General features: G+C 39.3%; 1 protein-coding gene across 1 annotated transcript; it reads right to left on the bottom strand.

Moving 5' to 3' along the window:
* Positions 1-333: 333 nt before the first annotated feature.
* Positions 334-11702, bottom strand: tk2 (thymidine kinase 2). The gene is made up of 10 exons (XM_084562411.1): positions 11386-11702; positions 10102-10139; positions 9806-9880; positions 9502-9555; positions 6068-6157; positions 4345-4418; positions 3054-3142; positions 2170-2249; positions 1988-2068; positions 334-1748 (listed from the first exon to the last, which is right to left on the bottom strand). The coding sequence occupies exons 1-10, from the start codon at positions 11546-11548 to the stop codon at positions 1650-1652; spliced, it is 843 nt and encodes a 280-aa protein (XP_084418537.1). The 5' UTR covers positions 11549-11702; the 3' UTR covers positions 334-1649.
* Positions 11703-14839: the final 3137 nt, after the last annotated feature.

Below are 14839 nucleotides of genomic sequence, written 5' to 3'. Positions count from 1 at the left end.
TCCAGATGTTTGCTGTGTCCCCCACATAGCTTCTGGCAAACATCACACGGCACTTCTTGTGGTTTTCTTTTAACAATGGCTTTCTTCTTGCCACTCTTCTGTAAGGGCCAGATTTGTGCAGTGCACGACCAAAAGTTGTCCTGTGGACAGATTCCCCCACCTAAGCTGTGGACCTCTGCAGTTCGTCCAGACTCATAATAGGCCTCTTGGCTGCATCTCTGATCAATGCTCTCCTTGTTCAGCCTGTAAGTTTAGGTGGACAGCTGTGTCTTTGGTAAGTTTGCGGTTGTGCCATACTCCTTCCATTTCCGGATGATGGATTAAACAGTGCTGCGTGAGATGTTCAAAGCTTGGGAAACCTTTTTTATAGCCTAACCCTGCTTTAAACTTCTCCGCAACTTTATCCTTGACCTGTCTGGTCTGTTCCTTGGACTTCATGATGCTGTTTGCTCCCCAATACACCTCGGAGGCCGTCACAGAACAGCTGTGTTTGTACTGAGATTAGATTACACACAGGTGGACTCTATTTAGTCATTAGGTCAACTTTTGATCATTCAGCAATCATCAGGTTACTTCTGAAGGCAACTGGTTGCACTCGGAGAAAAGGGGGCTGAATACTTTTGCACACCGCACTTTTCAGTTTTTTATTTGTAAAAAAAAAATTAAAATCCTGTATAATTTTCTTTGTACTTCACAATTGTGTGCCACTCTGTGTCAGTCTTTCTCATAAAATTCCAATATATTCATGTTTGTGGTCATAATGTGACGATATGTGGAAAAGTTCAAGGGGTATGAATACTTTTGCAAGCCACTGTATATACTCCAATGCTGAAGCTTTGGTCCTCTTCCACATGCACAAGACAGTCCAAGAAGGCCAAACTATCTTGATATCCGCCAGAGTGAACATGATGTTGCTGTCCACTGCACTGATGTGCTGTGTGAAAGATTCCACCTCCTTGATTTTAAACCAGGTGCCATCAATGTACCTGAACCAGTGGGTGCGGGTGGTTCCTGTGAGGTAGTTCAGGGCTCTGGTCTGTACCTCCTCCACGTAGAGTTTGGCCACTTTTGGTGACACCATCGTTTACTGTGAAGAAATCTTAAGATCTGTATAATTCTTCAGTGAAAATTACAGGATTTATTTATAATAAATTCAAATACAAAATAAAGCAATGATTAAATCCCAAAAAGGTAAAGAAAGAAAGAACTGGACTTTTTGTGTTTCTTGAAGACGTTTCTTCCAAGTAGCTTCTTCTTCTAATTCTTAAATAGGCATGTTACCCATCAGAAACTAGTGCGCAAGAAATGATTCTTTCATTAAAAAGACTGTTGTGACAGTGACAATGTTGGCCCCAAAACCAATGAAATCAGATGACAGTAGGTATACATGTATTCTCTATCTGTAGCAGGTTAGCACCAGGTTGTTACTAATGCAAAACACAAGCTCTTAAGATAAACTTCAAGTTCACATTAAATAAGTACATAACAAGCCAATCAACAAATATCAACTGAGTCTAAGAATGTTTTTTGATCTTTGGAGGTTTGTGTTCCTCCTTTATTTCTCCTTTATTTAAAAATGAATAAATAAAATGAAGCTGAGAGGCAATGGAATGTTTTACTTTGCCTGAAATCAAAACTGATTCTTAAGCTCATGAGGCATCATCCTGCCTGCTAGCTGCTAGGATCTTGTCACGGTTCACTTCATACTGCTGTAGCATCTTCTGGAGGTCGTGGTCAGCAGGAATCACCTGTCAACACACATTTTCACGAAAACGAATTTACAGATCAGACTTGGCAATTGCTGTGCAAGCTTATACATTTCAAAGTCAACACACTCATGTAACACTTTTACACGTAATATCACATATAGCATTGTGCTGAGCCAGAGGAAATTGGCCATTTGTGTGATTAACTAAAACTGTTTATGTGCTGAATGCACAGTATCGACACCAAGCAAAGATCTGCCTGCATGTGAACTGTCACTCACCAAAACAGGAGCAGGAAGAAAGAAGGAAGTACGCTTGATAAGCCAGTCCTCATAGAGGTGGTGAATGGACTCTAGATACTCCTGATGGAGACACACACACACAAGCTTGAGGTATGAGACGACACATCGCCGACTAATTCATAATTCTCAGTATCCATTTTCAGATTTGTTTGTGCGCTCACCAGTGGAATGACTTTCTCTTCCTCTCTGCACCTCTGCTTTAATCTCTCATGACAGATCTGAGGAGATGTCTGCAGGTAAACTACAGTCAAGACAAGAAACTCACCGTCACATCAGAAAGTTGTTACAGTTTCTAACATGTCTATTAAACAACTTCAAATACACTGTATGTTTGGACATCTATGGTCATCAAACACCCAGAATAACAGGAAGAAATATGGAGAATAATCATCTATAAGATACAGTGGAGACACCAGTAACTAGTGACATGTGTTGTTGAATTCTGAAGTCTATATTAAAATACTGTTTGATCAGATTCAGTGAAATGAAGAAAAGTTGATGGCACATCGGTTTACGGCACAGTTGGACAATGTACAGATGGACAATGACCCATGAGTTTTTGAAGGTAAAAAAGCAGAATATTCTGTAATGGTCGAGCCAGTCAACAAAGTGAGCATGCATTTTCCGTGCTAATAAACAGCAACTGAAGACATGCATGTGGTTTTCATCCAGCCAATCAGCAAAGATCAAGGCAACATTCTCAATGTGGTCTGCAAGGTCCACCTCTGCATGAACACTAATCTTAACTGCTTTATTAGATACCACAAAGAAGTAGCCTGATATTGTCTGATGTGATAATGTAAATGTTGACAAGTGCCTGAATCAGCACTTATGTTCTAATGGTCTAAATACATGTTTACATTTTTTTTTTTACCAATTAAGGGCAAAGAACCATATATGGTAACCTCAATGATATTCTACATAAAAATGAAAAAATTGGAAAACTGTCACAAAAAAAACTGTCACACAATAACACTTTCTACATTGACCATAGTTTTCTTTTTATCATAATCTTTATTAAATGTGTCTCAGCTGGTATTCTCACCAATAAGATCAAGAGGAAGGGAAACATTAGTTGTGATCCAATCAAACCACTCGCTGAGAACAGCATAGTCCACCTCTGGCATTTTCCCACTAGGGGGAAAAAGAGCAACAAGGCATTAGTATTTACCTTATGAGTATACCATCAGGCTGAGCAGTATGACAATACAATCCATGTGAAGATCAAAATTTGCAAGCCATAACAGAATTCTCTATAGTGATTGAGTGTATCTGGCTGTATTAGGTTATTTAGTGCAATGCTCCAACAAACAGGACTCTTTTATGGTAATAGCTCATTACACAAAAAAATGCCATTTCCCATTTTTTAAAGTATGAAAGTACTGATTAAAAGTTGTTCAGCCCTGTTTAAAAAAGCAGATCTTTATCTCTAAGAAAAATATACCTTGCCATCTCATCTCATCTTATTTATTTTTATTTTTTTTGATGTGCTTATTTTATATTTTTTTGTCTTATAATTGTGTAAATTGGTATAGAAAAGTATGTGAGTAACAGGGCTGACACCTCAGTAACAGGGACAATACCAGTGAAGAGTAATTTATACTGCTGCGACGGGTCTATGCAGAACCTACAGTGTGCGGCTATGCCGTTAAAAGCATTTCTACCTGTGCACTGATGTAATTACAGCACTAAAACACTAGGTGGCGACTGGCCAGCTGTGTTCACTCTACTTCACATAATGGTGAGTGGAACTAAGCTGCTCATGCTGGAGCTGAAGTAAATAAATGTGGAGTAACAGTTAGTTTCACTGAAATCACTGCAGCACAGAACATAGAGAAGACATCTGAGTGCGTATGTTTGTCCAGCCACTAAATTACGTGAACAAGGAAACGCCTGGACGATGTAGGGTCTGAAGCTATGCCGTGTCTATGACTATATATTTATTTATTTGTTTAGGAAACAGATTTATTGAGGTTTGAAATAAAGATAAAAGTTTAGTTCAAGGGACATAGGCAAGGTTTTTCTGGAATCACCCCAACATTGTTATTAAGTACCATAATTTGTTAGATTTACATTTAAGTCATTGACAATAACTATACTATCCACAAACAATTTCTCTCCTACGGTTTAATAAAATGCAGATATAGTGATAAATATCAGTACTGTGACATAAAATTTGCAAATCACATTTAAGAATCAACAACCCTAGTTCGCTGGTTCTTGCCAAAAAAAACACCCCATCTCCAAAAGGTATTAAATATAGACTTGACCAGTTACACAACACAATCCATCAATCAACTTTCACTGAAACTTAGGGATTTATTTTATTACAGTACCTTCTGAAGAGATTCTCCACAAAGATGTACTTAGCACTGAAGATGGACCTCTCAATCATCCTGACATGAGCTGACTGAAACCAACAAGCAACTTTTAGTACATGCAACCTATTCCCTTATGTGTTTGCCTCACCAGTTCACCAGTCCACAGCTAGCAATGTGTTTGTCTACAATGTCGGTCTACAAAAGTTAAAATAGCGAGACATCCATTTTATTGTATATACACTCCTGATCAAAATTTTAAGACCAGTTGAAAAATTGCAAGAATTTACATTTTGCACTGTTGGAGCTTAAGAATGTTCTAAGTAGTGCTTCAAAATGCAAAAAGAAGAAATGGGAGTGAGACAAGAAAAAAATTTGAGTAAGCAATTTATTGCAAACAACCATTAAACTGAAATAGGCTGTTCATCAGCTGATCAAAAGTTTAAGACCACAGCCTTTAAAAGCCCAAATCTTCTCAAAAATATGGATTCAGTGTCATTTTCTGTCAGGTACCCACACTGTCATGACCTCCTGATGGCAAAGGCAAAAAAGCTTTCTCTCTTTGAACGCGGTCGGATTGTTGAGCTGCATCAGCAAGGCCTCTCGCAGCGTGCCATTGCTGCTGAGGTTGGACGCAGCAAGACAGTCATTTTAAACTTCTTAAAAGATCCTGAGGGTTATGGGAAAAAAAAGTCAAGTGGTAGACCCAAAAAAATTTCACCGGCCCTGAGCCGGAGGATCCAATTGGCTGTCCGTCAAGACACGGGACGATCCTCGGCCCAGATTAAGCTTGTCACTGGTGCTAACTGCAGTCCCATAACCATTAGACGGCATCTGTGAGAGAAGGGTTTTAAGAACAAAAAAACATCTTCAAAGACCTCGTCTCCTTCAACGACACAAAATTGCCCATTTGGAGTTTGCACGAGAGCACCAAACATGGGACATTGAAAGGGGGAAGGAAGTTTTATTCTCTGATGAGAAAAAATGTAACCTTGACGGTCCTGATGGCTTCCAACGTTACTGGCATGACAAGGAGATCCCACCTAAGATGTTTTCTACACGGCACAGTGGAGGGGGCGCCATCATGATCTGGGGGGCTTTTTCCTTCAATGGAACAATGGAGCTTCAGGTTGTGCAGAGGCGTCAAACGGCAGCTGGCTACGTGGAGATGTTGCAGGGGGCATCCCTCATGACTGAAGGCCATCGTCTGTGTGGTAATGACTGGGTTTTTCAACAGGACAACGCTGCAGTTCACAATGCCCGCCTGACAAAGGACTTCTTCCAGAGAAATAACATCACTCTTTTGAACCATCCTGCGTGTTCCCCTGATCTAAATTCCTCCTGGAAACACTAGCATCAAGCATGATGCCGAAACGAATTTTTGAGGTGATTAACACGAATGGCGCAGCTACTCATTACTGGGTCCTATTTCTGTTTTAAGGGGTTCTGGGTTTTTTTTGAGACGTGGTCTTAAACTTTTGATCAGCTGATGAACAGCCTATTTCAGTTTAATGGTTGTTTGCAATAAATTGCTTACTCAAATTTTTTTCTTGTCTCACTCCCATTTCTTCTTTTTGCATTTTGAAGCACTACTTAGAACATTCTTAAGATCCAACAGTGCAAAATGTAAATTCTTGCAATTTTTCAACTGGTCTTAAAATTTTGATCAGGAGTGTATGTTAGTATGTAATAACACTAGTACTCAAAAAGTGGGTTCTTTAGTAACTTGTTGTGTACTTACCCTGGATGACAGGTGTCGATCCAGCATGGTGAGTTGAACATACGTTTGTAGTGTGATGCCCCAGCGCTGGGGATCTTGGTACATGAGAGCCTGCAGGGCCAGAAAAAAAATGACAGAATAAGCATGACAGACGTACAGGGGATTTGTTTAACAATTTAGCAGCAAAGCATACACTGGACACATTTCATCTAGGTTTGATCTGGGTAACAGAAGATTGATCCTGATATTGTTAGTCTGAACTTAATGCTTCCATTGGACTAAAACTAAATTATCATGTAAAATGCTCTAGAGATATTACCATGAAAATATAAGCTTCATTCACCCCAATGGTGAAAATAAACTTTATCTCTCCCCTCTACTAGGCAGTATTACATTTACATCAAACATTGCAGCCCCTGCAGTGCTCTCTAGTGAGTCTTTACATCTTAGTTTTGTTGTTGTGAACTTGTCATGTTAACAAGGGACCACCTTAAACTGGAAGTGTGAACACACACAAGACACAAGTAGGCAGTCTGAAAGCTGGAAAGAAAGTAGCATTCCACTAATTCTAAAGACATAGCTTGGAAAGACAGGTTAACAGGTTAATGTAAAAAAGCCATCTATAATGTCAGAACGGCATATTATAAATTGTTAATTTAGCCCCCAGAAGTAATGACTTCATGAGCTATTTTATTAACAAAATTGCAGGTATTAGAGGAAAAAAATAAATGTAGGTCAATTATGCTTGACATATGATAATGCTTTAATATTAATGCTGTGACTTTAGTGAGCTATTCTTTAATGAAGTCTTCGTCTGAGAAAGGTTTCCCATGTCGGCCAACGAGTTGAGTACCTTAGAACAGGCCATTGTGGCGTTTTCCTGTTTTGTTAGCATGGAGAAAAACTGTTGAGCTTGCAAACTAGCTGCCGTTTGCTTAACTTTCTGCTCTCGTTCAGCACCAGTGTAGGTCTGACATTTGGTTCATAGTGTCATATATTATACTCTTTCATCACAGCAGTAGTTCCATTGCATATCAAACAGACACCCTTCCCATCGTTTACTTTGAAGAAATATAAATTTTTTATTTGTCATTTCTGATCTCCTGTTGCAAAAGCCTTCTTTGATTAATATTGTTGTATAGAGACGCTGTAGTGTTCGAAGAGCTACTGCCACCTAGTGTTAAAACTAAACAATACAATACAATACAGTCAACTGCAAGTTCCATGTGTCAGCCACATCCCATTATATGTGTAGTATTTGCTGTGGGCCATTTAAAAACGGGCCACGGGTTGTAGTTTGGCCTAGAGATGTTATGCTCGAAGCAGACGCTCGAAACAGTGTCGAGCTTTCAAAGCAGAAGTATCGCGACAAGATGTTTCGATGCCTCGCTTCATCAGTTGAAAAATCACGTGACTCCCCAAATGAAGCTTCATTACGTCACACACGTATCGGCCGTCATCGGCGACTCACAATGATTATAAATGCGGACAGTCCCTCAGATGGTTGTGGGTTTTTGAGAGGAGGAGAGTTTTGCATACGTTACGTAGTTTCATTGATTTAGAACGAGGGGGAGTGAAGTTTAAGGTAAGATTAGTATAACATTAGATTAACTTGCATACCCACATTGGCACATAGGCATTCACACACTATACATTGATTTACATACCTGTATACATACATAGAAGAGGAACATACTAAAGCCTAACTCACCTGAAATTATCATAAAAATCTCTGAACCACCCAAATCCCCTTCCCAGTTTCACAAGCATTTTGTACAACTACTGTCATCACCAAGACGCACAAGCATTTCACCTATTTTGTAAATATATTTTTGTATTTCTATCAATCTTATAAAAGCATATATTTAAAACATACAGTATTATATGATGGCAAACTCATACAAGTAGCCTATATTATTATTTTATATAAAAGAAAAAAAAATCAAGCATTTCAAGATGCACATACAGTAGATCCTTTATTGTTAAGCAAACACAACTTTCTGATTCACGACCCGTTTCATGTGAATGCTATGTATAATAGTATCCAGCAGATGTCGCCACATTTAATTGTATCAAATGCTTCGAAACGCCTGAACCATTTCAACACAATTGCTTCAGATTGATTCAGTGGTTCAGAAAGCTTCGGTTTCTCCATCACTTGTTTGGCCATCTCTGATCAAAACCATCAACTTATCATTTAGACCCCATCCCAACTAAATTGCTCATTAATGAATCAGAATCAGAATCAGAAACAGAATCAGAAACAGAACACCTCCAGATGAATGTACTGTATCTTATTAACAGGATATGTATCTCAGTCTCAGTCACAATGGTGATCAATAATGGAAAGTGCGGGGAAAAAAAACATGCATTCGTTTGTCACTACCGTGTGTTTCTGATCTGTGGAGGTCTATACTACTCATCTGTTGTCCCAGTCTTCATGGCCTGCAGTCATCCACTCCTACCTGAAAGATGATGCCTATAATACTGCATATTTTCAATCATTGTAGCAGCTAACTCACCTGTGATAGAACAAGTGCTGTCACTAACAGTTTTATGCCTCTATGCTCTTGTATACATTCATTATCAATCTCTCATCAGCTATATCTTGTACTCGGCACAAGGTGTTGACCTGGCCTCCAAATTCACTAGATCCCAAACTGATCAAGTATCTGTGGGATGATCCACAGAGGCCTCTCCCTTCAACCCATAGGACCCAAAGACTCCCACTAATAACATTCTTGTTGCCAGACACCACAGGACACCCTCAGAAGGCCCATGTCCATTCTCTGATGAGACTTGATCTGTGTTTTCCATTTTTATATATTCTTTAGTCTTTGGTGTGCAGTATGGCAAATCCATCTATTTTACCAGCATATATACGCTTTCTATTGTTTTACTTATTTCTGTAATTATTAGATGTTTTTGCAAACCAAGGATCAACAAGCCCGAGTTTGCTGGATCCTACTGAAAACAGTCTCAACGAGTACGTAGTGTGATTTACTCACTGAGAACATCCCATCTCCAAAAGGTATTAAATGTAGACTTGAAGAGTCACAGATGCTTTTCATTTCTTGTGTGCTAGGGCCTTTAAACAGTCTGCTGCTGTTACACTGCACATTTCTTCATTTTGGGATAAATAAAGGGTTCTCTTATCTTATTTGAATTGTAATCATATCACAGGTGGTCATTAGTGGCACATTTGGAGATAGATTTGAATGCCCACTTGTGATCGCATCACCATATGCGCATATAATGGTGTATGTTTAGCAGTCTCGCACTAGACAGCTGATCCCAAACTTTCTTGCACAGTTCTACTAAAAGTGGAACATTTCTTTGAGGTCACCTAACATCTCAGATGGAGCAATACTTTAGCAAAAGTAAACTTCCCAGGATTCTACAAATACTTTCAGGCTTGTACGATGACCTGGTGATAACAATGCCATGTATATTACCAGAGGGTTGTGTCCCCAGACATTCCTCCATTTAGAGACTGGTTCTGTGAGGACCTGAAATGAACAAGAGAACAGTGAGGAACATATTAATGAGCAGTTCTTAAGCTTGGGATGTTCAACCACTTGTATTTTTCATTTGACCTAGAATCCTTTCTGAAAATTTCTGACCACATACGCCTCGTGTAGAAACAATGTTACAATTCAGACCATGTTCTTAAGACACATTAAGCACATCCTGGAAGTGAATGCACAAAAATCTCAACAATGCACAACTTTGTGGTACAAGAGACTGTCTTTGAGGTACCTCTACATTGCTGGTTTTGCTGAAAAACTCCAGACAGGTTGTCTTCCCACTAGCAATGTTGCCCTCAATACAGATCTGTGACAGAAACAGAGAGACCACATTTAAAAGGACCGTCCAGAGAAACCATGAAGAATTAGACTATTACTATGATATCCACTGTGAGTTTGTATTTTATTATAAAGTATGTTTATTCTAGCATTAACAACATTTGCAATACTATAGCCTACTGCAAGAAGTCTTTATGTATGCACTGTACAGTGAATTCTCAGATTTCAAGTCATAAAATGGAGACTCACCACTTTTTTCTTGCCTCCTCCATTCCGCACCAGCTTGCCTAGGAAGGAAGAAAATATTAGAGGCAAAACTTCACTTCCCAAAACTCCAATTGCTAGCGACTCTCAGGTCAGCAGGCTACAGCATGTTCAAAAGGCTAGAAAGGTGCTAAATGAACAAAAGATACCAAATGTTCAGTCCAATGTTCATTGGACTGAAAATTAAATCAACTACTGTTTGACAAATAAGATAGTCGTTTCCCTTTCCTGTCTGTCTCTTTTCTTCCCTCCTCAACTAAATAACATATGGCCTACAGCTAGAAATGTGTTTTTTGGATTCTGGTCCTGTTTTATAATCTTAATAAGATAATTTCCAAAAACAGATTCTTATCAACAGAGGAGTTCCACAGGGTCATCTATGGCTTTATACTTTCCTGACTAGACTTCTGTAATGATCTCTACATCCCTCCATCGCCTTCATTAATTATTTCTTTTTATAGCTTGACAAGCATGCTTAGCACCTAGCATGCTTGTCTGTAAAATGAGAAAACATGACCAAATATAGAAACAACTACTAAATACAGAAATGCTGCAAGACTACATGGAATTGTTTCCAGGGTCAGCACAAAGTGCCAGATACGGCTGGGATACTCTTGTTGCTGCTATGGAGACTCGTGAATTTAGTGAAGTTGATTATCCCACTGTGGTGCTGGAAAAGAAGAATGAAATGCTTGTTTTTTTAAATTAGTTTTTGAACATTGTGATTGCTCAATTCATATGGGGTTCATGGACAACCCGAGGGTTAGAAGTGTAATCCCCAGTACATGGACCATATGCTTAAGTGCCCATGAGCAAGACACTGAACCCTGAGATGCTCCCAGTGTCTGGCACTGGTGTGTGAATGTGTGAACGAATGTTTAAGTGTGACTGAAAAGTACTATATAACAACACGATCATTTACGATATGATATTGTAGAGATTTGTCTATTTTCTCAATGCTGTTGTCACATTAGTGAATTTTCCTTGTTTGCTTCTGTCTACTTCCATGTTTCCTTATGATGCAGCACATTTGTACTCTCAAGGCCACCGTATGCTTTGAGAAACTTTCCATAAAGTGAAACCATGTTACATCAGATTGGAGACGCAAGGTCCGAGGTTGAAATTCTCTGAAACTACGTCCTCAGTTAACCTGGGACTGCTAATCTAATTCCCTTGGTGACGAGTTGAAACCCACTCTGAAATGGAAACGTACCGTATGCATAATATATCCTCGTCACTTATCTAGAACCCAAAAGTGAAACCACTGACCTGCAGTAAAGTCAGGTGTGTCGCTGTGTGTTCTGAACTGGATCTGTCTGACGCTGCCTGTTTTACGTCCAACACTAAAATACGAAGGAGCCAAAGTCCGTTGGGCAGAAGTGATTCTGATTAATAGGGACAATAAAACGTCCCGACCGACTGATAACGACATCTCACAGATAGCGATGCTGCTTCTTCTTCTTCTTCTTCTTCTTCTTCTTCTGCTGCTGCTGCTGCTGCCGCTCCTCCTTTTTCTTTTCTTCTTGTTTTTAATGACGGTTGGCAAACCAGCTTAAAGGTGTATTACCGCCACCATGTGGACTGGAGTGTGGAGCATCAAATAAAATAAAATAAAACAATCCTTTCATTCAGAGGTCTTCAACAGGGGGTCCGCGACCCCTAGGGGGTCCGCGGAGGTACTGCAGGGGGGTCGCGAAAATGTTTTGATTGATTAGACATTTTTTTATATTCACCTCAGTTTGAGGTATGTTTATAAATGGCAGTGGCACGGCCACCCATACCACTGTACCTTGCATGTTCAAAATAAAAACATGAATATATTAACCTGTTTGTTATTTTAATATCTTAGTATTGAATGCAGAACAACAAGGTACATTTCTACAAGGCACTATAGGACCGGTTTAATATAAAACACAATTTTATACAATATATATATATAAGTAGGGGGTCCCCGCTCCATCTCTCCATCAGATTGGGGGTCCTTGGCCTGGAAAACGTTGAAGACCCCTGCTTTCATTTATCCCACAGTGAGGATGGGCAGTTTGAAACTATTTCTGATTTAGTATTCATCTACATGATTTAGATTGCAAATCAACTTTTCTAATAATCTTCTGATGTCGTTTCTTCCAAAAAATATATTACTCTAAAAATATATTATTCACAATGAAACGTTTAAAGATAAACATTTTCAATGCTATGGTCTTTTGCCTTCCTCAGGTGTTGTAGTGTTGTGTGCACAGGGTGTGTTTTGTATGGGGGTGTGGTTTGTACTATCTACAGTGCAGCAACTGGACTCATTCAGTATAAGACACGGGTGTCAAACAAATTTTAGTTCAGGGGCCATATATTTGATCTCAATGGGTCCGGACCAGTAACGTAACAGCCTATACATAACGACAAGATTTTTCCCTTTGTTTTAGAGCAAAGAAGAACACATACATTAAGAAAATGTTTATACTTAATGAACTGTCCTTTTACAAAACACTTATGAACAGCCTGAAATTGAATACCCAGAGAAAGAAATATACACTTACGATAATTTATCTGTTTATTCTACAGAACATCTGGCAATCATATTAGCACTGCAGTGGCTTTAAGAGAATACAGTAACAAACACTATGATTGCATGCATCAAATCTGGTGGTTCACCAGTCAGAATAGGTCTCGTAAATTAAATAGTTCACACATTATGGAAACAAAGCGACTATCTGCAAGCTTTCTTTGGGTCTGTGCTCACTGGCATTGAAGGAAATGAGCAAGCAGATGATATCTTGGCTAAACAAGCAGTGAGGCGTGAGAACATGGGCCTTTCAATTCCAATAAGTAAAAACGAGTCAAGAATCAAATCACATACACATTCAGTACGGCAGGAGTGCTGGGAAGCAGGGGGGTGTCTGTGCAATATTTAAAAACAGGTTGGGAGGAAAGCGAAACAGGAAAGAAGAAAACATCATCACACGTCTAATAATAGGTCACACAAGTCGGCACACGTTATGTAAAACAGGCAAACACTCAACAGGAAAGTGTGCACACTGCAACCAGCCAGAAACAGTTGGGCATGTAATACTTCACTGCACAAAGTACAGTACGCAGAGAAATCATCTTTTTCATTATCTGGCATCTTGTCAAACATGAAGAGCACAATGTAACCTCATAGAAATATAGAAATATAGAAAAGAATTCACAAATTTAGATAAAAGCTTGTAGTGCTTTTCTGTTCAAAAGATTTATTAACTACTTCTTCAACACTACATTGAAGTGTATTCCAGTATAGGGTCTTAAAGGGCAAATTCACACAAACATTGAAGTCAGAAGAGTTTTTGAGGAGGCTTTAACCAAACTCCTTTACAGTCTCTCCACCACCTGTGTATTGTATTGTTTTGTTCTGTTGTGTGAAAGATTAATCCTGTTTTATACCATGTTATTACTAATGCCCATTGTTTCCTTTTTCATTGGTTTTTTTTTCATTAATCCTATTGCGAAAGCATTCTTAGATCCACACATACCTAGCCGAATAAATGTTTACTAGACTTGTGAATTCTTGACACTGATACAATGTGACACACTGATTCCATTATCTTATTATTATGATGCTGTACATTTTTATACACCTCTTTAATGGTAAACGTATGTGGAGAGTTGAAGTGGAGAGTTGTACTGGCCTGATTAGAGGATGGGGAGCAGCTGTGTGCACAGGTGAGCTGAGTTGACTGATGAGGTTGGATTGGATGGCAGGCTGAGAGCAGCAGAGGTGGGGTCAATGGAAAAGTAATGAGAGGGATATGGGTTACTGAACTGTGACAGCTGATATCTGGTCGAGCTGTTGATGTTCTTCTTATTAAAGCTAACATAACAGTTTCTGCATCAAAGCAAATGAGCACATTTGGTCTGCTATCTTCCATCCACCATAATGTCCAAACAATTATCAGTCATTTTGTGGTGAATACTGAACTTTCAGTCGTGATCTTCTGACTGGTCTTAATTCCAAATTGTGCCACATATAGACAAACTAGCCCCCCCCCCCCCCCCCCCCCCCAGAATCCCCCATCACCTGCAATAGATGCAAAACTGGAAAAATGTTTTCAGAACCATTTAGGTTTGCCCAATAGTGCAGTCCTTGATGCCCCCTAAGCACAAAGCCAATTGTCTCATAAGCAGTGCCCAGAATTAGGGACGTTCTGAAAGTTCCACAGCAGAGTCTTAGCTGAAAGCGGAAGTGTTGTTTCCTCTACCATTCTTTCAAAATAGTTTATGTGCTCATTCACTCCCTTCCTTTCTGCCTATCATGTGCTCTCTGATCTACACTTCTTCTATGGTGGTTTATAGTAAACTCAGTGAGTAAATCTTCTCTGGCTCCTGTTATTGATTGTATACTTTCCAAGTTGGGTGTTGTCTCAGTAACATTACATATCAATACCCTGCCCGCTTTGACTTCTACAACCCATAGAAGTCCAATAATAGTCTGATGCCCCCATCACTCTGGAACAGGGTAAATCTGGACTCATCAGACCACATGACCTTCTTCCATTGCTCCAAAGTCCAGTCTTGCGTTGGACAGTTCTTAACTCAATTTTAGTAGTTTCTACAATCTCCTTAGATGTTTTCTCTGCTTGATGCATGTCAATGATTTGACCCTTCTCAAACAGACTAACATCTTTTCCACGACCACAGGATGTGTCTTTAGACATGGTTGTTTCAGAAATGAGAAGCTACTCATTGCATC

Source organism: Chelon labrosus (assembly GCF_963514085.1).
Source record: "Chelon labrosus genome assembly, chromosome: 15".
NCBI classification, from domain to species: domain Eukaryota; kingdom Metazoa; phylum Chordata; class Actinopteri; order Mugiliformes; family Mugilidae; genus Chelon; species Chelon labrosus.
This window is presented reverse-complemented; position numbering and strand designations above follow the sequence as displayed.

Bases quoted from the DNA above. Each gene is read 5' to 3' on its own strand.
- tk2 (XM_084562411.1), bottom strand. From the start codon at position 11,548: ATGTCGTTATCAGTCGGTCGGGACGTTTTATTGTCCCTATTAATCAGA. The intron at 6,158-9,501 runs GTAATATACATG...CTGGCCCTGCAG, and splicing joins TCTGGGGACACAACCCTCTG to GCTCTCATGTACCAAGATCC. The intron at 2,250-3,053 runs GTGAGAATACCA...TCTTGACTGTAG, and splicing joins CCTTCCTCTTGATCTTATTG to TTTACCTGCAGACATCTCCT.